The 25,693-nt window shown below is 41.3% G+C and overlaps 1 protein-coding gene across 3 annotated transcripts in view; it reads right to left on the bottom strand.

Moving 5' to 3' along the window:
• Nucleotides 1-2,309: 2,309 nt before the first annotated feature.
• The window catches only part of PSD (ARM repeat superfamily protein), a 49,438-nt gene continuing 26,054 nt past the window's right edge, over nt 2,310-25,693 (bottom strand). For 2 of the 3 annotated variants that reach the window (XM_087678081.1, XM_087678079.1), the window contains exons 5-15: nt 19,185-19,295; nt 19,018-19,077; nt 18,860-18,922; nt 18,675-18,770; nt 17,908-18,072; nt 3,851-4,024; nt 3,697-3,762; nt 3,487-3,585; nt 3,241-3,387; nt 2,831-3,145; nt 2,310-2,696 (exon numbers count right to left, since the gene is read on the bottom strand). In XM_087678081.1, the coding sequence (XP_087534207.1) occupies nt 3,056-3,145; nt 3,241-3,387; nt 3,487-3,585; nt 3,697-3,762; nt 3,851-4,024; nt 17,908-18,072; nt 18,675-18,770; nt 18,860-18,922; nt 19,018-19,077; nt 19,185-19,295 (1,071 nt within the window). In that variant the 3' untranslated portion in view covers nt 2,310-2,696; nt 2,831-3,055. Of the gene's footprint in view, nt 2,700-2,830; nt 3,146-3,240; nt 3,388-3,486; nt 3,586-3,696; nt 3,763-3,850; nt 4,025-17,907; nt 18,073-18,674; nt 18,771-18,859; nt 18,923-19,017; nt 19,078-19,184; nt 19,296-25,693 lie in introns of all 3 variants that reach the window. The other variant, XM_087678080.1, reaches the window with a different exon arrangement.

The following is a 25,693-nucleotide window of genomic DNA, read 5'->3' as shown; positions in this document are numbered from 1 at the left end:
CGTTTGACTTCCTCCAAAAGTCTAATAAAAATTTATCTAAGATGCAATGTTTATTTCATTGAGGACCTCTACGCTCCAATCCTAGTGGTCTAATTCCTTCTCACTAGCTTGATGGTGTAACCAAAAAGTCCACATTGCATGGCCCATCAAGGAACAACTCCCTTCCAAACCTACTCTCCTAGAGATATTCTCTGAAGGGACTTCCTCTTATAAACCTAGTGTCTCCATCCATCTATCAAGCGAGTCACTGGATCCAATCAATGTGCCATCCTCTCTCAAAATATGCCAATATATTAATCCTTTGGCTAAAGCAACATGTGAGGTCTCTATGGTCCAAGTTCTCTCTTTGAAATTGACCATTCTCCTTCATCGCCATGAAAGTAAAATTCTAACTTTACTAATAACAATGGCTCTAAGATCCATGTATCCTTTGGACAAGAGACCAATCAAAGTCTAAGACCTCTATAATAGCTCTAATCACAAATAATGATTGAAGAGAAATGGATGCCTCCTCTTCTATTTAACTACGGTCGATGGAAGCTAGAGAATGCCAATTAAAATAACTATCCAATCTCTTAAGGATAACTACTACAAATTTGACCTCAAGGCGCTTCCTTAAGTCTCTATTCTTGACATCCTAAAAAATCCAATAAATGTTAGCCTACCATGATCCTCCATAACATAAGTTTTTTCCTCTTGATCAAGACTTGTATCATCAAATCCCAAGCCACCTTTGTCCTTTGGAGTGAAGCTAGTGATTATCTTGTAGTCTGCTCCCTCTCTGAAAGGCCATGTCTCCTCCTCTTGGGCTCCTCTTTCAAGAAGAAATTAAATCTCCTACACAGCCTCGTCCAAGGTTATAGCTACATGTACAACTGTTAAAGGTCTACAATCCCAAATCCAAGTGACCGACTCTTTGAGATGATCATCATAATATAGGTGCTTTGGAATCTTGACATTAGAGGGGTGCTTTGACTTTGTCAACAAAAACCGTAGTCTATGACATCTACAAATGCTCTAGAACCCAAACATTGGAGTGGGGAGACAAGAATGGTTATGGCATATCTATTACAAAGTAGCACATGAACCTAGACAAATTTTACAAGGAAAAACCAACTTTTTTAAGTATACAAAAATCAAGGCAAACAAATCAAGAAAGAGATGGTAAAGCTAACAGGCACAAGTAGGCAAAAGCATGAGTACAAACTTCAAACCAATGAGCACAAATTATCCACGAGAAGCTCAAATAATATGAAGAAAAAGTGCCCTCACATCTATATTTTTCCAGTCCATCATACCCACTAAAGTGGTCCTCAAAGAGTAATTGAATGCATTTAAAAGAGCATCATACACCTTTACTTGTTTGTTTGTTTACTTTTGTTTGTAAATGGTTTCTGTATTTGAGTATGTATGAACACAACACACACCTCGACACAACACACGTAGACATGGTCTTATTCAAGTTCCTGCACATCACAGGTACTATACACAATTGCACGCAAATATTGCACTTTTGTATACTCTTCTTTCAAAGTAACTGCAAGGGGAGTAAATATTCCACAGGATAACTCACTCAATAGATCTATATTTAAACTTTACAAATATATAAAGTCAGTCTTACTAGAAGTACTTACGAGTGATTCACCCCAACTTAGGTCCTCAAATGATAGAACATCACATCATACACAGTTGACTGTGTGCCTTACTAGGACCCAATCCTGAGCTTTTAGTTCATAAATTGGAATAGATTGCTATTTTATGGAATATACACTTGATCTACTACCTTGGATTTGGATTACTAGTAGTTCAACGCTTTCATAACAGAATAACAAAATCTTGTCTAAGCTTTTCCTATTCATTGTACTGGTTGACTGCAAGCATTAGTAGCTCTTTTATATCATCCATTGGAATAGATTCTTATTTATTGAATATACTTGATCTGCCATAGATTACTAGCACTCCAAGGCTTTCATGACAGAATAGCAACATATAGTCTAAGCTTTCCTTTTATTCATTGTACTAATAGATCGTACTGACTCACTTCGGTGCATTCCTAATTGTGTCAATTTCATACACCCTGTACCACGTTTTCACCGGGCCCCATTATCCAGATCCCCAAGATCCAACAACTCTTTGACAGCCCATATTTCTGTTGATTATAGTAGTTACATCGGTTTCAAACTTGCTGACAAAGGCATGAAGCAGTAAGTATGTATGCCCTTTCTATCACAATGTTTGGATTTTAATTAATAATAATCCAGAAATGACATTTGAGATCACCACAGAAAAAGAACGTCTCACATCTCACATGACTCTCAAGAGATAATGTACTTGATTTCCTGTCACACAGGGTAGAAAGCAAACTTTCCGAATTCTTTCCCATGGCTGCTGGTAGAAACAGCACAAAAATGTTTCCACAAGCATAAGCAGTCCCCTAATCACTATCAGCTTTAAAGCCTTTATTGGCCGCAATAACACTCACAAATTGGGAATGGCCCTCTAATGTATTAAGGCCACTTGCAAACATCTAATTGGATAACCAAAAATGTGAACGCCGGTGAGACAAATGAAGGGTGGCGTGAATCAGATTGAAATACAATGTGCTGTGTGACGAATAGCCATCTAATTGGCTATCTGGGCAGTCCTAAGAATTTCCTCAAATGACAATTTGTTTGCCGTCAATGTTTCTGCACAATCTGCTGCATAGTCATTATCACACTGTTAAAAGAATTCAAGAAGACCTGGTAAAGATAACAAAGTGAACAATATCCAGATTCCAGTTTTCTTGAATAGAAGACGAAGGATGAAAATGTTGAATTCAAAGACTAACCTCTTCCAGGAGTCAACAGTCATCGAGCATCTGCAGCATCTCCAGGGTGAAAGTACTAAATGCTGACTGTTCATAACAAGGCATACTACAGAAGTCCAAAACTCTCTAGACTGTCACCCCAGGAGTGCTTCTCGTGGTCACTTCCTCTCTCACGAGTCACCTTGCAAGTGCTCCAGTGTACCACTGAAAAAACCTCTAGAACGCTCTGTGATTGGAGTCGCAATGCTATCTGAAAACCATGCTCCCATTTTGTTCTGGCTTGAGTCTTTCCACAAGAGATTTGTAAAATGACTTCAAACCCTTCAGATCAGAACGCTGCATATCAACAAGACAATTTAAAGTTTAAAAACCATGCACTGGGTAATCCTAAGACTTCTGACCAACCTGCAGACAAAATTACCGGGACCAACCTGAATATGCAAGCAATATTGCTCTGCCAAGTTTGGAGGACAATGGGCAGCAGGAAATACTTTAGTGGCCTGGTGAATCAAGAAGTCATCACCACATTTCTCATAAATCACCTTCTGTGCCGCCACAATCTCACCAAAAAGAGAAACCTACAGAAAAAAGATGCCCCTTCCATTATTCTGACCTACACAGCATATTGCAGCTTTACTTGAGAATAACATAACTTTCTGAGAATGTCAGCAACTCACTGTATTAGCATCACGTAAATCAAACGACTGCTCTAACACACTGTACACACAGCACTTCGTAGCAAATGTTTCAATCACAAATTCGCGAAATCCTGGAACCTGCAACAAAGGAATGAAGGCTGATTGATACACACTGATCATGCCATTTTTAACCCCTAACTAGGGGTCATACACAAGCCTAACATAAGAAGTATCGAGCAAATTATTTACCTTTTCCTCCTCTTTACGGGTTCCACACCAATCTTTGATAAGAGAGACAAAAATCTGAACACAAACCTGTTGAAGAACCATAATTGATTTTAAAGTATTCCATGTGAGCATACTACTTGCCACAAAGCTCAAGAAGCAGGTGATGGATGAATACCTTTCTTACAAGAACATCTTTGTGCCCACATGATGCAACCAAAACAGACTGGATAATGTCATTTAAAATGGGGCTCCCTTTGGGTGATAGGAGGACTGATGAGAGGTCATTCACAACAATACCTTGCAGAAATGTAAAGTAGACCCGTTGAAGTTCTTGTAATGCCTGCACTTCCTGCAATAAGCCACAATAGAAGTTTTTAGAATGTTTCAATGAGCACTTTTTGTGTACAATCTTCCTCTGCTTGATTTCATGTGCCAATCTTCTCCAAAATCTAACTTTTAGCCAACTTTCTATTCGAGCAGCATCCTGAAGTATATATTCAGCAATGCATTTCAAAGAAAAGTTTCAGAACTGAGCATTCCACGATGTAGTTTTCAGTTAACTTGAGCACCACATGCCAAATACAAGGCACACAAGAAACACTTCCAGAAGGATCATGCAAGAGGCAAAGGCCTTCCAACAGGAATTCTACGCATGCAGCACATGCACATGCATGCATGCATGCACAGATCAGGGGTAGTGCATGGAGACACGAGGTCTCAACTCTTTCCTCAGGACCCTAAGTTGGAGATATCTAAGCTGTTAACTAAAGCAATCTTTGACTACAGCAATCTTTGAACAGAGAAAGTGCCCCTCCCCCTTTTTTTTTCATAACACATAAGACATCTACGTATGTAGTGCTCCTCCATCTTTGCACCTTTCATCAGGGGTTACTCCCCCTAGCCCATACTCAACTAAAGTGATAAGGATGACAATTGTCAAAAATGCACTAAGGTTAAGCTCACAGATACTAAATATTATGGTTAGCAAAAATGTTAAAGAAAGCACAAAGATAAACTGCAACCAACCGTGAATATATTTCCCACATTCAATTAAGGGAAAGCCCAGCTACAATGATCTACCTTAAGTGTACAATACTTATCTGATTCTATAAATTGCCATACATCTACAACTTTGTTCAGCTTTAAAAAAGCATTAAACATTAGCTCATCAGAACAGCCCCAAAACTCAAAAATTACCAATTTTTTTGTGACCTATAAGCAAACGCCAAAACTTTGGGAGGATCCACATCTATAAATAGAAGGCTGGATGTAGAGAAGAGTTTGCAGCATTGTCTACCGTGTGGCCCTCAACCTCAGGTACATATCTTGGGAAGCTTTCTTTTGGTAGGCAATCAGCCAAGGCCCCCACCTTTTGTACGAGGCTGAGATGCATGACACAATTTTCATCATCGAGGCACGTTCTTGTGCTTCGGTCGGCTTGCAAGCACTACCTAGCGGCCCAGTGTTGGAACCCACAACAAAGGGCTTAGAGGTGTGGGGGATCATTGGGAGCCTCACAAGGTGACACATTTGGAAGGCACATTGTTAGATGAGTTTTGGTGGTGAGCACCTGTCACTATATATGAGAACTTGGTAGAGCTCTCAGCTTCCCATAATCCATTCCTTACGTGCATGTCAGGACCACGTGCAACGCAATCCTCAACCTCATCAAGAGCTCTGTCATCATTTCTTACTCGCCTAGGGTAGCAATGATCTATTCTTCAAGTTGTAGGCCTGCAGCCCTGGGTGGCAATATACTCCTCTCTGACTTCTTTCCCCCATACCCCCTAGACTGCCTTCAGAGGCTTGTTTTGTGATCTTGTTTTAGCTCCTGCCAGATTGTTGAGCACATGTACTTCTATGTACAATCTTCTAAAGTAATGCAATTAGCCGCATTACTTAGATAAATAGGAGGCTGCCCAATCACTTGTTTCATCCCTTTCTTGTAGGTCCCAGCTATCAGCCCTCTTCATCCAGTGGCTGTCCAACCTTTTGTGAATGCGGGCATGTCATCTCCAGCCCCATATGCCTTGTCTACAGCTGTGTTTTCAGTTTAACAGCTGATGTCAGCTCCTCCAGGCTCCACTGCTTCTGCCACCTGTTCAGCCTGCACTTATACCCCTGCTGCCAGGTGACAGGTTCCTGCACATATCCTTCGACTCAGACAGACTTCACAACTGCTGCAGCTGCTAAGTTGGCCTTCCCAGCTGCCACCCTGACCAGATTTGCGGCAGATACTGCTGCACTTTGATTCAAATCAGCCTCTTCTATTGCCACCCTTTTCCTAGAGGTCTCCATCATCCCTTCTTAGCTCCAACTAGTGGTAACAGCCCTCAAGATCCATCTCCAAGGGATGCCACTCCGATTACTTCCTCAGCCAACTCCCACGAGAGTCATCGGTTGCAGGACAGCTTTGCCCTTGAGCATCTTGTACACTCTTTCCTTCATTTACAGCATTCAATCGTTACTTCAAAGTTATCTTTCTTCTCTTTTTGTGCTTTTGCATTTTGTGTATTTGAATTTATGTATGAATTATTGAGTTTTAGTCATGTTCGTACGTTTTGTGTTTTCTCTAGGCAAGACCTAGCATATCTTCACATGGTATCACAGTTGGTGCTCTTCTAAAGAGTATCATGCAGCTATCATAGATGCTTGGTTTGTACGAGATACACGAATGCCACATAACTAATTCACAATGACTAAGACTCCTTCCTCTTGGGATCCTACAATCTTTTCAAGCTTTTCCATCATGAGGAGACATTATGGTGTAAACAAGGAGGACACATCATCTTCTTCTTTCACTTCTTGGCCAAATCTAAGTCTCATGTCGAATGAGTTCAATGAATTCCTATGTATGAGGTATTCCCACTACAATCCCAACACTCTTGGGAGCCTCACGCATCACTCCCGATCAATTGATGATGTTCACCACCTCTCCACTCAAGGAGGACATGCTGCATTCAATACAACTAGCAACCCATCTTCTTGATCACAACCAAACCCAATGTCAGGTCCGTAAAACCCTTTTGAGATATATGAAACAAAACCTTTCCCTCTTCCTTCGTCCAGTGTGCAAGATCCAAATCATGAAATGTTTGATTATATTGACTTCAATAGAGGAGGCTCTAGATGCAAACGTACACCCACACGGATAGTTGCCAAGGGTTTCACAAATGGGAGGTATGAAAGTGAATAATCAATAGGCCCACAATTTACATATACAACACACCATATTCCACAATTCATCATCCAAATTTCATGAACATGAAAGAAGCATAATGCCATAGATTAAAAACTCAAACATACAGACTACGATCAATGCCAAAATAGCAGCAACAAGCCATGCCTCTATAGGACATCAAAATGAATCCATGGACCAAGTGACATGTCACATGAATCATGAAAGCTGCTATTAAACATCAAATTTAAAATCCATGTCTCTATAGGCCAGCTTTTAATAGGTGAGACAAAACAATTTGATTCAACATGCATAACTGGGCCGACTATAATCTTGAGGGACCAATTTTCCATTTCAGCCGTTCCCTACATTTTAGAAAAACAAATTTCCGTATCAGCCATTTCCTACGTTTTAGAAACGCCTAGATGTTTCTACCTATAGGAAACATGTTTCTTGGCAACTATGTCCACAGGTATATCAAACATTGTACCCTCTCTATTTCATTCAAGCATGGAGTTGGTATTGATAATTTGCAATTCCCTCCCATCCCGCCCTCTTCTACAGATTCTCTTATATTTGCTTTCAATAGCTTAGGTTGAAATTCCCATTTGCAACAACCACAATAGGATTAGGATCACCTGTTTCCATTCCTAGCCCTTTTCTTTTTCAGTACCACATGTTAGCTACCCACAAATGAATGCCACTCTGCACCCTAGTTCATCGTTATCATGAATACAACCCAATATCTCACTTTACACACATGCAAGGGAGCAAATCTATCTATCCTAGGATGGCTATGTTGGGTAACCCCTTCACTTCCCTAGGTTTCCACCTCAACTCCTTTGACGCAGAGGACATCCATCCCATGCTTATGGTGCGCAATCACGTCCCTCTTTTCAGCATGTCAAATTTCACTGCTTGCTCTAACCTTATGGAACAAGCACTAAAGTCTCAAGGCCTTTAGAGTCTAGTATGCCAGACCCTTGACGAGCTCACCTTGACCATATCTTTCAATGGAGAGTTGCCTTGGCGTCTCTAGGATGGCCCTTTAGACTCCCAAGAAAAATCTGCATTGCACATTAAATCTTCGTTAGCTAATTAAAACAGCCCCAAAACTCAAAAAACACCAAAGTTTCTATGTCCCATAAGCAAACATCCAAAGTTTAGAAGGATCCACATCCATAAATAACAAGCTGTCCAGCCACCTATTTCATCCTTTTTTTGCAGGCTCCAACTATCAATTCTCTTCAATCACTAGCTGTCCAGCCCTTCACCACCACTGCCACATCCTTTCTAGCCCCAAGCACCCTACCTACAATTGCATTTTCAGTGACTGCTAACGTCAGCCACCTACTAAGCATGCATTTGCAGCTCCTAATGCCAAGCAACAAGTTGTTGAACATCTCCTTTGGACGAACTTCATGATTGCTGCAGCTGCTGATTGGGCCTTTCCAACTACAGACCTAACCAGATTTGGGGAAGATATTGCTGCATTTTGAGTTAGATCAGCTTCTTTTGTTGCCGCACTGTTCTTGGAGTCTATCATCCCTTCTCTTCTGATTGGTAGTAACAACCCCCGGGATCCATCTCCAGTGGACACCACTTTTTGACTACTCCCTTAACCCCCTCCCGCGAGAGTCATCAATTGTTCGACAGCTCTACCTTTGAGCCTCTTGTATACTCTTTCATTCATTCATAGCATCCATTCCTTACTTCATCTTTTTTCTCCGTTTGTGTTTTGGCGTTTTGCATTTTGTGTTTTTGTCAGAGTTATTGTGTTTAAGTCATGTTCACACATTCTATGTTTTCTCCATGCAAACCATAGAATATCTTCACATACTTGGCGTGCCTCGAAATAAGATATATGGGAGGTGTGCTTGATGATCAACTCAATGGTTTTCCTTTTCAAAAGCATGACAAAGATAGGGTCTTTAAATCTACCATAGATTTACATAGGAAGATATTACAAGGCTCATTTTTGTATGCACCCACGTGTTGTGAGGACGAGTCAGCTAATCAAGTGCACAAATAACAAACTCCTCTAATAACAAGTAAATGCTCAGCTCTACTCTTTTCTTTATAAAAGAAGTATGCCAAATTATATTACTCAAAAGGAAGTACAACGAAGTGACAATCTATGTGATGTGAAGCTAAATGCCAATCAGATGTATGTCAAACTATATTACTCAAAAGGAAGTATAACAAAGTACAAGTGCTCAACAATCTATGTGAAGCTAAATGCCAATCAGATCAAGTATATACGAGACCTCTAAAGGCCATCTAAAGGATGGGAAGAAGAAGCCATAGTGGAGTGTAACACCACCAAGTCAATTGTCCCATAAGGTGAAAAGCAAGCTATGGCAACCCTAGGTGTGAAGTAACAGCTACTAAATCTCCCATCTATGTTGAGACTCACCTTGAAGCTGCTCCAAGCGGCCCCTACGGTAATAAATGATGAACAACCAAAGCTCTGCCAAGGTGGCATGTACCAAGAAGCTCCCTCCACTGAAATTTAGCTACCAACAACCCTTCCAAATGTGCCATCTTTTGATTGAGAGGCTCCCTCCACTAAAATTTACCTACTATCTAGCTTTTAAAATGTGCCACGGTGTGAGGCTATCGATGATCTCCCATAGATCCAATCGCAAGGCCATAGGCTCGAATACCTATCCATTGCGCAAACCCTCCAATCCCACTACTGCACATGAATCAACCTCAAAGATGAAAATCTTGTCACACACCTTAATCTCATAGGGCAAATGGCATCCATGACTAATGCGAAGACATGATAGGGTTTGCAAAGAAAACACTCAAAGTATACAAACATGAACAACACAGTGAATTCAACGGCATTGACAAAGGAGGAGACGAGATTTAGCCTTTAATTTTGGTTGCACAACATCCCTCTCAAGCCCCAAACGGCAAGGGCATCACAATGGACTAACCAAGGACCTTTTGGCTTTAATATATTTCATGGGTTTTATTTGTTATATTTGGGATAGCCCCTGAGTGGGTAGACTAGAGGAATAGTTTCCAGATGTAGGTGGATGCATTATGGGTAGGCAAACATCATTAATTGGTGGTGACAAATTTTCAAGCAGCTTGTTTGCTTTTCTGTCTTTTTAAAAGGTAGGACAATTTTGAGCATTCGTGGCTACATATAGCCTCCCTTGCTTGTCCTCATAATCACGCTTTTCAGCCCTTTGGCTCTGCTTTTGCTGTTTGTGATCAATAGGCTGCAACTGTTGCAGTCATTTTCTCTCTTTAGCCATTGTCTTCTCTATCCTCTCTCCTTGGTCAAATTCTAATCTATCTTGCTGCAGTCTAGTGCCCTCATTGCATAGTTATGGGAAATGGAAAGAGAGACAAAAATGAGGATGAAAATTGAAACGAAAAAAATTGGAGTTTCAAGGAATTCCTAGTAGCCCTAGGGATGAGAAAGGAAGAAATAGAAATTGGAACAAAATGGAAATGAAAACATTGGAATGATAAAAAAGTTATTTCGGGATATTCCTAGTGACTATGCCTGACAAACCCTAGAGTCTCTCATGATTATACGCCCAGCATCTTGAAATTGAACAGCCTCCACTTTATCAAAGCGTGAGGTTCCAAAAGCTGATTGTCTCACAAAGAAAATCAGATTTCTCTCTCATCTTAGCTTTCTCTCACGTTCTCCAGTAATTTCTCAAAATATCTCAGCACTTCTCAGTCATTCTCAACAGCTCTCAGCCAGATTTGGTGGACAATAAGAGGATTTCTACTATAAACCCTAAATTTTTACTAACAACCACCTTGGGACCTATGCCAACAGGAGAAGGCATCATACACTGAAATCAACACTTGAAATTCACAGAACTCATAGGGATTTCAAATGCCAACCCATCTACTAAAAATTAGGGCAGCATTTGGCCAATTGGTGGTTCCATTTGCGCAAGTCCTGGGTGGAAACCGAGGGGCAATTGGCCCAAATTACTTGCTGATTGTATGTACAACAAGAGACTTTTGGATCAGCAAAGGAGATTATGGAATCTTAACTTGTACACTATCCATTAGCAATCAAAGTTAAAGAAATACCGAAAGGGGCACCAGTTTTGGGGCCAACCGGGTGTCTATTATCCAAGAGTGTTAAGGTAATGTGTGCATTTCAATTTCTACTCAGTTATTAATTGCTCTAATTAAGTGCTTGATCAAATCAAGTTTTACCACCCTATACAAAGAGGAAGGCTGGTTTCATGGTTCCATTGCTAGGATACCACTCAATCACTTGATTTGGTGGGCCTGAGGCACTTAATTGCAAGCCAAAGATTTGTGCTAGTGCTGATCTTTGTTCTTGGTTGAGAAATTATAGCAATATGTCGGAATCATTGATGATCCCTCTCAATGTGAACATTCACGTGGAAATGAAGGAATTGCAATGCCTAATCTTGAACAAGGCTAAGACCATGGACAGCAAGATGAAAATGTTGTTGAAGATATAGGGCCTTCAAGGCATAATGATGCTGATGACCAACAAAGTGAAGAGGAATTTGATGACCGGTTTAAGAATCGAACGAGGCCAATAGCAAATCTCTTTCCTGAATACGCAAAGGATCCTCGGTTCAACCAATTTTTGAATGCTATGAAGAAGGACAAGAAGGGCAAGAAGAAAAAGTCATTTTCTATACCTTTGGGACAGCAAGATACATCAAAGGAAATGCCAAAGCCTTCATTTGAAGCTCCCAAAGATGCTATGAAAGCAGAACGGTTAGTACCTACGAGGCAAGGAATGCACATGCAAGACCATTATGGAAGTGCCAATCCAATGGATTTTGGACAACTGGCAAGCATGCATGCATGCTATGGTGGGGCAATCAAGATACTTTGGTGGTAGCACAATTTTTCATGCTATGGTTAGACAAGGACCGCATATGAAAATGTATGGCACAAATCCCTATGGTATGCAACAGCCAATGCATGCTGTGCAAGGTCCAATGTATCCGAGTATGGTTGGTAATATGCATAACCCCATGTAAAGCAATGTTTGCATGATGCTAGGGCACAAAGTGGCAAGTTTGGCAATGTATATATGCAATCACTGTGTTTGGGACTCATGATATTAATGTGGCCATGCAAATGCTCCGTATAGTGTTGATCATGAGAAAAATGCAGCTATTAATACCTGCAATATAGGGAAAAATGTATCTTGGCATGGCTAGTAGTATGCCAATTCCCATCCACAGTCACATTGCAATGGTCCAAAGTATGCAAACAAAAATATTTCCTAATGCATCTGGTGCTCCTAGCATGTAAGGTACACATGAGGAGCTAGCCAACTGAATGCAATGTTGCATATTAGTTAAGTTGGAATTTTAGCAATGTGAATGTATAAAGCATCGCAATGCTCAAGGGGAAGAAAAGTCTACAACCTAGGTTTCAAGGCAAGTAAAGTTAGAGGTAACATTTCCATATGCTTCTTGGTGAAGATTCACCATTGATTCACCGCAAGCCATCCTCGGTTGTTGCAGCTTTACCTAGATGCCTTTCAATTAGAGCCAAGTTCAGTTTGGGCTCAATCTGATTTGACAAAGCAAGGGTCCGAAGTATTAATTGGTGCTCAAGGGGAAGATAACACTTCCACTTCTCCAATTGTGGATAGCTCTCGTATGAAGTGGATCTCGGATGTATTCAGCATGTATACCAAGTACTATGCTGACGGTATGTCTGCCATGGGGTCACTACTTAGTGTACTAGTCACTTTGAGATGTGTGCAAATGAGTATGGTACTGCAGCCATGAAACTATACTTTTGTAGCAGCTTAGGATCAGTTCATGATCAATTGGACATAAGCTTTTACCTCAAGTTTAATATAATTTATCATCAATTTCAGCTTAGCTTTTTATAAGTCTAAGCGCCCTTTATGGTCACTTTTGAGGTCAGTTTTACGTCAGTTTTTGCATTAATTACTGATCACTTTTTGCATCAGCTACTGATCATTTTTTGCAATCAGTTTGGAGCCACATTTACAAAAGTTTGTGATCAGTTCTCAGATCAGCAAATGATTAGTTTATGATCAAATTATGCTCGGTTTCAATGGTTTACAGTTGGTTCCATGGACAGCAACATATTAATAAATGCCATTGACAATTTCAGCCATGGTTTATACTGAGAATATTATTTACTATGGTTGTGGAGTTAGAACAATTGAGAGACATGAGTTGTGGATGCATCCAATGGGTTTCTGGCAAAAGTTTTGAACTGTATTTCAGATTTATATCATGTTTATGATGGTTGGAAATTTTCAGCAGGTTTGGGACATATGGCATAGTTTGACAACATTGGTCAATGTTGTGACTGCAATGCCTTGTGGAAATTCCAGTGCAATATGCTTTCCCTTTGGCAGAATGCAGTGCAATCAAGGACGATTGCAAAGATTTCAAGAAAGAGATCTATCACCGCGCCGTGAAATTTTAAGATGCTTTAATCTTGCTGATAATATTTAATTAAGTTATTAATCAAATGTGCAAGGTTGTTTGGCACATGTGATGAGTATGGTAGTTATTTCATGGTAACAAGCCAAGGACGCCGAGGATGCAGTGGGAGTCAAGGGCAAAAGTTGTGATAAGTTACGCTAGTTGGGCTTTGGGGTCCATTGGTGTTAGTTTTGACCCTTGGACAATTGTTTGGCCAATAAGTATCAAGGATGATACAAGGGCTAGCATTAATCAAGTAATTAATGACAGTCTAAGGATCAATAGAGGTTGGGAATCACTTCAAGTTGCAAATGGCCTAGCCAACTTCATTATGGATAGGCACATTTAATTTTGGGCCGGATCAAAAGACTGACATTTATTTTTAGGATTATTTATTTATAAAAAATAATTAAATTGCTAGATAATGCTGAAAATTGGGTTTAAAAGGCTACCACATGGCAAAAACGCCTATACAAACTAAGAAAACATTTTTGGGGGTTGGGTCTCAACCATTCAGTTAGTTTACAACCTAGGGGGGAGAGAGAGAGAGAGAGAGAGAGAGAGAGCTACTGCTCCATTTTCTAATTAGATAACAGCAATTTGCTACAAAAGACAACCATCCAAGGGCCTCGACGGGACAGTAGGGAGACACCATCCAAGGTTGGCAATAGCATTGCTAATCAAGTGACAGCATTTTGAAGGTGCCTGGCAAAAGGTGACTGCATTAAATGTAAGTCGGAGCAGGCAACATGCAAATTTTAGGGTTTTCTCGCAAAGAAAATCAGATTTCTCTCTCATCTTGGCTTTCTCTCACCTTCTCCAATAATTTCTCAAAAGATCTCAGCACTTCCCAACCATTCTCAATAGATCTCAGCCAGATTTGGTGGACAACAAGAAGATTTCTGCTCTAAACCCTAAATTTTTGCAAAAATTAGGATTTAACAGCCACCTTGGGACTCGTGCCAACAAGAGAAGTCATTATACATTGAAATCACACCTAAAATTCATGGAATTGACAAGGATTTCAAATGCCAGCCCATCCAAAGTAAATTGGGGCAGCATTTGACCAGTTGGTGGTTCCATTGTGCAAGTCCTAAGTGAAAATCAAGGGATAATTGGCCCAAACTGCTTGTTGATTGTATGTACAGCAAGGGGCTTTTGGATCAGCAAAGGAGATTGTTAAATCTCAATTTTTACATTATTCATTAGCAATCAAAGTTAAAGAAATACCGAATGGGGAGCCAATTTTGGGACCAACGGCGTGTCTATCATCCAAGATTGTTAAGGTAATGTGTGCATTTCAATTTATGCTCTGTTATTCATTCCTCTAATTAAGTGCTTGATCAGGTTTTACCACCCTATCCAAAGAGGAAGGCTGGTTTCAGTGGTTCCTTGCCCTTGGTGAACTCTTCGTTTGTTGGACTAACTTCAATGATCTAGAGGCCCAAAAGAAACAATAGGACAAAGGCATATACTTCTTGAGCATTGAAGATGGAGACTGGATGGTCTGAGAGGGCTTCCTCTTTGTAGTTGGTGCTAGATATTTCTAGAGAGACCCGACCTTCTACAAGTGGGATGGATCATCGAACTTCTCCTAGGCTATAGGTCATAGGGAGGTAGCCTCTTGGAGTTTCTAGATAGGTTCACTATTCTATATGAGTGATTGGGGCAGCTCACTAGGGGGACATGTATATCTATATATGCATACATATGCTAGGTTCTATATTTCTATTAAGGACCCACATTGCAAGAACCTCCTACCAATCTCGCCTAGGCTAGAGACATGCACTTTCACCCTTGCCTTGGTGGTTGAGCCTTCCTATACTTGGCTAGCATGGAAACAAAGATAATGTTTTCTCTATCGAGGTCGAGTTTCAAGCCTAGAGACAAATTGTGTTTCCTCTCACAAAACTGAGTTTTCAATCTCCCTTGTAGCAACCACAATGGTTCTCTTTCCTCATAGCTCTTCCAAATGAGAAAATGAATCATTATAGCCATATTCATTGTCGTCATCTTCATCTTCATCACCTTCTTCATATCTTTGTCTTCTTCATCTTTATCAACTTCATCATCATTATCTTCATAGTCGCATCATCCTTTTTATCTTCATTATTTTCAACTTAATCACTGTCATCTTTTGCTTAGTGTGAAAAGCCCCAATTTCAAAGAGAAAATTTCGAGGATTTTAAGTTAAAATTCGAAAGAAAAGGATCGAAAAGTGTATAGTTATGAACTGCCCTTAATTAAGAAAATGATGACTTTAGTTATTATGGTTCTAAAAAGCATTGTCTCCTTTGGCTATAAATCTAGGCAAAAAACGAATGTCGATGAAAAGGTGGTGGGTGGATAATGTGGTGGACTGGAGATATTTGACGCGATTGATGTCCATGGGGGTGACACATCAACGGATCCATAGCTCAGCGTTTGGGAGGAGCCACGTGGTATGCTCCTCAAAGTGCACTATGCGAAACCAGGCTTTCAGCTTTTTTGGTGCGCATCAAATGTTTGAATGAACAACAAACAACTCTCTAATCAAACATGACAACTTAACAAGAGAAGGCAAAGTCAGCAATATGTGGAGGCAGCCGAGTGTGGCAAGAGAACTCAAGCTGAGACAGATGATTGGCACACATCTATGCTAGGGGAGTTGCACATATGCCAAACAAGCAGGTCATGTTTCTTTTTCTTCAACTACAATAATAGACAATGCTCCATTAGCCAAAGGAGACAATAATGGAGCAAGTTATTGATGTCAACAATGGCTCTGATACAGCAACAACAAGGGTATTGGATTCTCCAACACTGATATCACTATTGAGTATGGAGCTCCACAAGTGAGACTGGCAAGCTATGGCAGATGGAATTCCATAGAGGAGAGAGAAGAGAGAAGAGAGAAGAGAGAAGAGAGAAGAGAGAAGAGAGAGGGTGAGAGAGAGAGAGAAAGAGAAAGAGAACTCTTGCAAGTACACAAAAACCAAAAAGAGAGATTGATAACAATAGGTGTGATCTAAAAGTACAACTAATAGGAACTCAATATATAGGCAAAGGTGTATACCTAAACCTTTGAACCTTATTTAATGCCAAGTGGTGTAAAAGGTGTTCACACCTAGTCTCACACTTTTACCACACTAATGTATATTTACACATGGACATGAATAATAACTAACTATCAGCATCACTTTCATCGTCAAATTTCCATCATTGTCGTCAGCGTAAGTGCCCCTACATTAAGCCCACTTCAGCACCCTCTTAGCCCACTTCATCATCATCATTCTTTGTGTGCCAAAGAAAGCAACGACTGCTGCTGCTGATTGCCATGATTTCAGGCTGCACTACTGCTGGTCATCATCTCCACTTGGTGCGTTTTGCAGTCCCCCCTTGGCATTTTGTATCCACAGCTGCTAGAGATTCTGCAGACAGTTGCATTCAGCCACCATCCTGCTGCCCTTACTCTTGGTGTGATGTCATTTTCTGCTGCATTCCAGCCTCAGAATCCTCCCTCAGTCAAGGAGGCGCTGGATTTTCAGTCTGCACTTACTTTCTCAGCCTCTGATACAGGGATTGCTGTGTTTTGCTGCCTCACTGCTTCCCAGCCCATTTCCTTTGTCAATAAGCATCAACTTTGTGGTTTGCTGCATATGGAATCTATCAAAGTATGGCACACTCCTTCAGCATCCTCAGTTTACTCCATTGAGAAACGGGGGAAGTTGGTTAGTCCTGCACTCCATGACCATTCCTTTTATCACATATTTCCGTATACTTGGTTGTCAATCCATTTTCCACTCTACTCATTGTTGTTCATTTCTGAGTTCATTTGTTTGTTGTGTGGTTGTAACAATGTGCATTTCACTGCAAACCTATTGTATCTCATGTGCCATACATCTAACTTTCAGAAAAAGTACTCCTATGTCTGCAATAATTGTCCTAGATATGAACTTCACTTTTATGCAGAACATCACAGGAGCTCCGTCTTATTTAATGGGCCCTTTGTATAGTAAAACCCTGATAGAGAGAAATGCTCATCATTATGTTTCACTAACAGGCTCAGAGATGTGTACCTTGGTCTTATGTATATTTGTGCTTGTAAAGACCACAAAGTGATCAAAGTGACCACTCGATAGGATTTTCGGGGTGAGTTTTTGGTTAGGTTGTTAAACAGGAGCACAAAAGTGTCCAGTAGGTAACACCTCTTAAAAAGGAGGTTAACCCCTTGAAAATAATATGTAACATACAAGCATTCAACAGAACAGGCAGGACAAAGGGTTCTAGAGTGTTCACTTTACAGTTCATTGCTCAAGTAGTTATGCAGCAGTAACATCAATAGTGTGGTTATAAAAGGTCTTACAATTGTTCAATGATGGACTCAGAATGTGCCATCACATGACCATCTGTGAGTGCTTATAAAAAATCTCACTTTAGAGCATGTCAAAAGTAGACGAGTATATGTAGCAGGGCAGGTAAATGAAGAGAGGGTTTGAAACAAAACATGTGAGTATGAATTCTGTGATGCCACTTTTACAGTTACTCAAAGACCCAATAAATGCATATCAAAAAAAACATCTTCAGTAAACACACACACACAGGACACTAGGATCCCACATGTACCTCAGTATGGGCCCGAGGACCCTCTGGAAAGATCTCTTTAGGTAATATACAGTAAATTTGTCCAACAATAAAAGGAAAAAGCTCCTGTACAAGGTCCTTGATGTTGACTTTGAACTTGCTCATGAGTTGATTAATAAGAACCAAAACATCCACCATCTCCCTCGGCTGCATCAGAGTAAAGCAAACCTTCTTTAGCAACTACATAATGAAAAACTTACCTCAAACTGCTTTTGCAGTTACATACAAATGCAGATTGTCATTGGGAAGAAAAATTTCCTTCCTGTTGACTTCAGTAGTACAACATAGATAATTGAGACCAAATAAGGAGTCCAGAGCATACCAACAAGAGTCAACAAAGACCTCTTTGTGACAGCACAAGTTTTCCAAAAAAAACTCAAGACTGAAAGCTAGGCATTCACATAGATATTGCTCCCAAAACATCTTAACTAAAGCTACGCATGCCAGGCACCAAATTATCGCATTTGTGAATCCTATGCTTGATTAACCTCACAGACACTAGATCACAGCTAGCCATGATCATTCATAAGCCTCTACAAAAACTTTCAAAGCAGCTTTACTCCAGAATTGACCATACATCAAACACTAAAGACATCCAAGCGGCAAAACCAACACAGTAAGGCCTATTTCTAAATTCTGAGGTCTAAATTTAACTCATTAGTACAACCTCGTCATTAAAACGAAGAAGTCAAATTTCACTTTTGAAGCTCACTTACCTAGTGACATAAACAGTCTTAGTGCATACATACCTCACTCTCAATCAGGAGCTGCTGAAAAGCAGCCGGCAAAAATGGAAACACTGCACTACCAAGTGTTTCAACCATTCGATGAAGAAAAGATATCACCTGTAGCAAAGTTCCTCTAGCTATTAAACTCCACTAGTAGTAGTAGTCACAATACATTAAGTTAATAGGATCAGCACTTCAAGCACTACCTTGCTTCTTAAAACCTTGTTCTTTGGGAACGCCTTCAATACTCGAAGAAGAACATCCAATGCCTGGGTAAAACAGAAATACACAACAATGTCAAAGGAAGGCATCAAGCAGCCACCCAAACTTGCAAACAGCATGAATTGGATGGGACCACATTGACCTGCTTGAATAAAAGACCGATTCTTGGACGAGTAGCAGTGGCAAGTTGTTCACCAAATCCCTGAGGCATAGTACACAGATATATCACTGGCCTTAGTTCCAAGGTGCAGCCATAAGCACTCATAACACTGAGATGAGGTCAGCATGCAATGTACTCAATTTACATACCTTGCTCAAAGTGTTGATTGCTACAATAACTTGCTGCAGAGCTGCTACAGTACCAGGAGGTCCAACAGAGGGATCCTCCCCCAGTGTAGGGTTTACTAGCAGTAAATCCACCTGCAATGCTGATATCAGAACCAAACTAAGAAGAAACATGCCTTGAAAAATATGTGACAACCAGGACAAATAATTCAAGAATTGAGCTAGAGAAATGTAACTTTACTAAGCAGAAGCAGAAGCGATTAAACAACAATAAAAACAGCACAATCTACTATATTACCACAACCTCATGGCAATGCTGTGAAAAGCTGAGTCTTTACCAGTCAATATCAAAACAGCTCTAAAATCCAACCAGTTGACCTTATGATTGCCCATATCTTATAATAGCCAAGCAGGCTACCTTTGTTTCAATGTTTCATATGCACCAGATTCCTACACTACTAAAGTCAAAGGATTTCCCAGAGATTCCACTGTGAGGACACATGCAAAAGAAAGAAGCATAAGGGCAACATCAGAGCACAAGCCCTGTTTTAAGACTTTCTATGGTTTTTGTTGTATAAGACCAAGCTATTTTTTGGGAGCATATCACCAATGGCCATCTAACAGCCAACAATGAAAATTGGGTGCTACATGCTCTGGATATCAGTGCACCCACCACACCTGAATAATATTAGAAAGATCAGCACCATGAAAGGTGAGAAGGATTGAATCTTGCACTCCAGAGCTATGGCGGGAGAGCAAGAGCAAGAAAGAGAGAGATAAGAAATGGGAACTCTAACAGTCACAATGTGTGACCGGGCCTTCCTTTATTCAAACTGTCACTAAAAGAATAAAGAATAAAGTGACAGTGACAGGCGCCCGCCACCTACAGTGTGCAGTGGCGGTGACTATCATTGTAGTAATACACGGGCAGCTAGGCGGAGGCGCCTTTACCCTCAACAACCTCCCACTTAAAGGCAAATCTGCCCCAGTGAGGAGTGAAAAGAAAAAGAAAAAGACAGTACAACATGTACACATGTACAACAGGATGAGGAAAGACGGCATCTCATCCCACGTCCATCAACCTCCTGAGGAAGGCAAAGCGCTTTGTAGAGAGGCTTTTCGTGAGCAGACCTGCAGGATTCTGGTCAGTCGAGATCTTGACAAGATCAACAGACTTGTCCTCAACGACCCCACGTATGAAGTGATACCTCACCTTAATGTGTTTCGTCTTCGCATGGAAGACTGGATTCTTGGCTAACTGAATAGCACTCATAGAATCTGAATGCAGTGTAGGGATAGCATCAATACCAAGGTCAGCAACCAAACGACCCAACCAAATGGCCTCCTTGCAAGCCTCAGTGGCTGCAACATACTCGGCCTCTGTAGTAGAAAGGGCCGTGCATTTCTACACCCTGGATATTCAAGAAACAACACCTCCAACATAGGTGAATACATAGCCGGAAGTGGACTTCCTACAATCTACATGTCCTGCATAATCAGAGTCAGTGTACCCCATGACTCCTGTATCCTGGCTGCCATAGCATATGCACATATCTGCAGTGCCCTTCAGGTACCTCATGATACCCTTCACGGCATCCCAATGCTTCTTGCCAGGTATAGCCATATAGAGTGCCACAACACCAACTGCAAAGGCAATATCTGGACGAGTGGCTATCATGGCATACATAAGACTATCCACTGCAGATGCATAGGGAATCTTGGCCATCTCAGCCCTCTACTCATCTGTCTGCGGACAATCAACTTGTGATACCTTCACATAAGAAGGCATTGGACAGCCAATAGGCTTTACGTCCTGCATGCGGAAACGCTCAAGGACTTTATGAATGTACTTCCTCTGTGACAAATAGAGGAGTCCCTAATGCCTGTCGCGTCTAATGCGCATACCAAGTATGTGAGCGGCCTATCCCAGATCTTTCATCTCAAAGCTCTTCTTGAGCTAAGCCTTAAGAGCATCTAGCTCATCATGAGCTTTCCCTGCTATCAACATATCATCCACATAGAGTACCAAAATCAATAAAGAACCATCACGGGCTTTCTTCGTGTAAAGACACGGATCCATAGCACTCCTGCTGTAGCCCTATGACTGCATAAAAGCATCAAACTTATGATACCACTTCCTAGGTGCCTGCTTCAAGCCATAAAGTCTTTTCTTCAATTTGCACACTAGGTGCTCCCTGCCAGGTTCTGCAGGGCCCTTAGGCTGCTCCATATAAATCTCATCATACAAGTCCCCATGTAAAAAGACCGTCTTGGCATCCATCTGGAATAAATCCAAGTCAAGCTGAGCAACCAAAGCCAAGACTAACCATAGGGTGGTCATCTTAACCACAGGAGAAAAGACCTCATCAAAGTCCACACCATGCTCCTGCTTAAAACCCTTTGCTACCAATCTAGCCTTGTATGCCGGCTTGGGGTGTCCAGGGGTACTTTTCAGCTTATACACCCACTTGCATGGCAAAGCCTTCTTGCCCGTAGGCAAGGAAACCAAATCCCAAGTGTCATTCTTATGCAAGGAGTCTATCTCAGACTGCATAGCCCTCTCCCAAGAGTGACTATCACCCCTGCGCATAGCCTCATCATAGATGAAAGGCTCTCCTACATCGGTAACCAAGACATAATGCATCGAGGGCTGAAATCTGTCAGGTGGACGTCTGTCTCTAGTAGACCGTCTCACGGCAAACTCTGCTGCCTGCCCAGCTGTCTGTCCAACACCCTGACCATAAGCATCTGCTACAGTTGTAAGCTGTCCAACTAGCTGTGTGGGAGCTCTCGGCTCCTGAAATATGACCTTGCGGATCTCAACAACTCTCTCAGGCTGCCGATGCATCTTGTCTTCATCGAAAACTACATCATGACTGCCGATGACTTTCCATATCTGCAGATCCTAGAGACGGTAACCCATCTCGCCTGCATCCCCATAACCAAGGAAAATGCATTTAACACTCTTAGGATCCAGCTTACTTCTCTTGTCCTTGGACACCTGGCAAAATGCCTCACATCCAAAGACACGGAGATGCGCATAAGAGGGAGGTTTTACAGTCCATACCTCCTCTACAACCTAGAAATCCAACCCACTAGAAGGTGATCTGTTTATGGCATGCACATCTGTATTAACTGCCTCAGCCCAAAAGCTCTATGGTAGGCTTGTATGGCTAAGCATACTGCATACACGCTCCTGGATGGTTCTATTCATCCGCTCAATCAAACCATTCTGGGTAGGGGTGTGGGAGCAGTCAACTGACACTTAATACCCCTCTCATCACATAACTACTCAAAAGCACGTGAGACATACTCACTCCCATTATCTGTTCTTAAGCATTTTAGCCTATATCCAAACTGGTTCTCAACCAATGCAAGCCATCTCTGAAACACAGCCAAGACATCGGATTTCAGCTTAATGAGATAAGCCCAAACTTTCCGTGAAAAATCATCTATGAAAGTAACAAAATATTTTACACCACCCATAGACTAACAAGGCATGGGCCCACAGTCATCCGAATGTACCAATGCCAAGGGCTCACTCATGCGTGGCCTACCAGACTTCTTATGCGTAGACCTAGTCTGCCTGCCATAAAGACAATGCTCACATAAATCAAAACATGCATAATCAAGGGACGGTAAGTACTGCAAACCAGAAAGCATTTTCATTCCCTTCAAAGACATATGGCCCAAACGGACATGCCAAAGAGATACATGTGGGATAGAACCCACAGATAAAACATGATCAAGGGAAGAAGCTCATACAATCAAGGGATAGAGACTGCCAACCGCCAACCTTAGCACCTCTCATAATCACAAGTCTGCCACGAGTGATCTTCCATGCAAAGTCTCCAAAACATACATAATATCCTGCGTCATCAAGTTGTCCAGCTGACATGAGACTGCGTGTCAAAGCAGGGACATGGCGTACATCCTACATAACAAAACACTGTCAGAAGGAAACTGCAGCCTAACATCACCAATGCCCACAATATCAAGAGACCTGTCATCACCCAAACACACAGAATCCGAAACAGTACGGTATGAATGAAACCACTCTCGGCAAGGTGTCACATGAAAAGATGCACCTGAGTCCAAGAGCCAACATTGTGCATACATAGAGTGTATCTCTATCATCTGCGAAGCACTAGATGAAGCTGCAAGGATATAATTATCATCAACATCCTCGGGCTGCATAACATTGATCTCTTCAATTTTAACACTGGACTTTGCAGGCACTATGCTACGACCAAAAGACTTATCCTGCACTTTGTCTTTCCCCTTATCTTTGCGCCTTTCATTACGCAATTCATGGCATTGTGACCTAATATGGCCCTTTTTCTCACATTGGTGACGAGTAACATCTGCATTTCTGCCACGGGATTTGCTACGTGACTTCCCACGAGACTTAGACCGAGATTTCTGAGAATCCCGTCCACGGCCACTGCCACTGCCATGCTTTCCATATCCATCATTCTTGCCTCTAACTGTCATAGCATGCGACACACGAGAGACATCCAAATTTTTACCGTTAACCTCTTCCTGCATAAGAGCACTCTCAACATTAAATAATTTCAAGGTAGCAGCAGAGGCACATAATGCAGTGCGAAATACATCCCATGACTCATTAAGAGTACCAAGCAAGAAAAGAGGAGTGACATCCTCTATAAAAGTGATGTCTTGCGAAGTCAAGTTCTTGAGTATAGCATGAAACTGGCTCAAGTGAGCAGACATAGTCACATTCTCCTTCATGCGCAGATCCATAAGCTGCTTCAACCAATTCATCTAACTCGCTAGACTTTTCTTGGCATAGAGATTCTTGATTTTATCCCACAACTGCCATGCACTCTGTTCTTCCTCAAATACATTGTAATGAACCTGTTCTGTGAGAGATAATACAATAGTGGACTTACATAACTCATCAAGCTCAAACCATTCCTCATCTAGTATAGTTGCAGGCGGCTGCCCGCTGAACCTCAATGGTTTGATCTGCGATTTCTGTACCAATACCTGTCAAATCTGGCTCTTCCAATAAGAGTAATTTGTACCATCAAGCTTAGTTATGTTGAAAATAGCATGATCAGTGGACGAACTCGCCATAATGCAAGCTGGAAGACTGTAGACAGTTCAAAACTGCTTGCTGTTTATTGCAGAAAATGACCAAAAAATCACCAAAATCGAGAGAAAATAGCGAGGAAAGTGTAACCAAAGCTGCTGCCCACCAAGTACTAGTGAAAGTACATCATTTCAGAATATTTCAACATGAAAAATCCATGTCAGTCCGGAGTTATATGCTTGCTGTAATAAATAACAGCAGGGTACTGTGAGAGTCAATTGCCGACCAAATCACTGCACCAAGTCAATAAATAACAACTAAGACATGACCAGCCATAAACGGGCATAAATCAGCATCAAACAGTCATCAAGACCCTGAGCAAACACCCAAACATGTCACCAAAGCATCCATCAGTGAGTAGGCATACCCCCTGTACAATAGGGCAAAGTATACATAACACTGGCAAGACCTGACACCAGTAGGTGTATGCTCACAAGAGTGCAAAGCCCAAGCTCAAGTCAAAAGCAACTCCAAGACATCAGTGCATGAACCATGCAACATCCAAGTGTAAGATTCCAAAGTCTCAAGTATCTGCAAAATGCTCAAATAGCATAAACTTACTGCTCAATGTCGATCAAGCATATAAGATGCTCCCACTAGCACAAAAGGCGCATAAACGAGCTCAACAGCTCAATCAAACCAAGTCAAAATGCCAAAGACAAGTGACCAAGACAATGCCTCAATAGCATCCCAAGAGCATGACGGCTACAAAGTAACTGTAGGTAGCATCCATGAGTAAGACATACATCCCAATAAACTCTGACAAGCCAAATAACATCCAAGACAACTCCAGATAATCCAAAATGCATCCAAGATAGAGATTCAATGAGTACTCAAGCTCAACATATGCATAGGGTAATCAACCAAGACATGAGCATCAAGCAGTAAGCAACGGATATGCATAGACCCAAAGAGCATCATTGTCAAAGCATATACCACTATCAAGCATGAACCATATCAATGAGTGCGTAATGTCAAAGCTCTTCCAAAAGCATCCGGAATGGAATCCAAGCTCGAAGTCGTACCCCGAAGATTAATACTTCATTGCATATATCCAAGACATAACCCAGAATCAATAGGCATAACCCAAAGCAATCAAATGAGCTTCAACCCACTATTATTACAGCCAAGAATGACTGTCAAAACTGAGAAATTTCAGTATGCAAATCAGTCCAAAAATGATGGCATAACATGTGCAATCCATCCCCAAGTCGATCGGCACCCAATAGGCATCAAACCGGTTGACTGTGTATACCTAGACAAGCACAGCATTTACTGTCAATGTAGCATCAGCATAACATGACTGTAAACTGCTGTAAACAGTCCCAAACAGTGTTTGAATCAGCCCCAAATCAATATCCAATGCAAGCCTTCAAGACCAAGCCATAGACCATGTCAAGAGTGGATTATGAAGCCC

The sequence above is a fragment of the Lygodium microphyllum genome, chromosome 5 (assembly GCF_053477565.2).
Source record: "Lygodium microphyllum isolate KBCC chromosome 5, Lygodium_microphyllum_v1.1.10, whole genome shotgun sequence".
Classification (NCBI taxonomy): Eukaryota; Viridiplantae; Streptophyta; class Polypodiopsida; order Schizaeales; family Lygodiaceae; genus Lygodium; species Lygodium microphyllum.
Note: the sequence above shows the minus strand (reverse complement) of the source record. Positions and strands in the feature narration are given on the sequence as shown.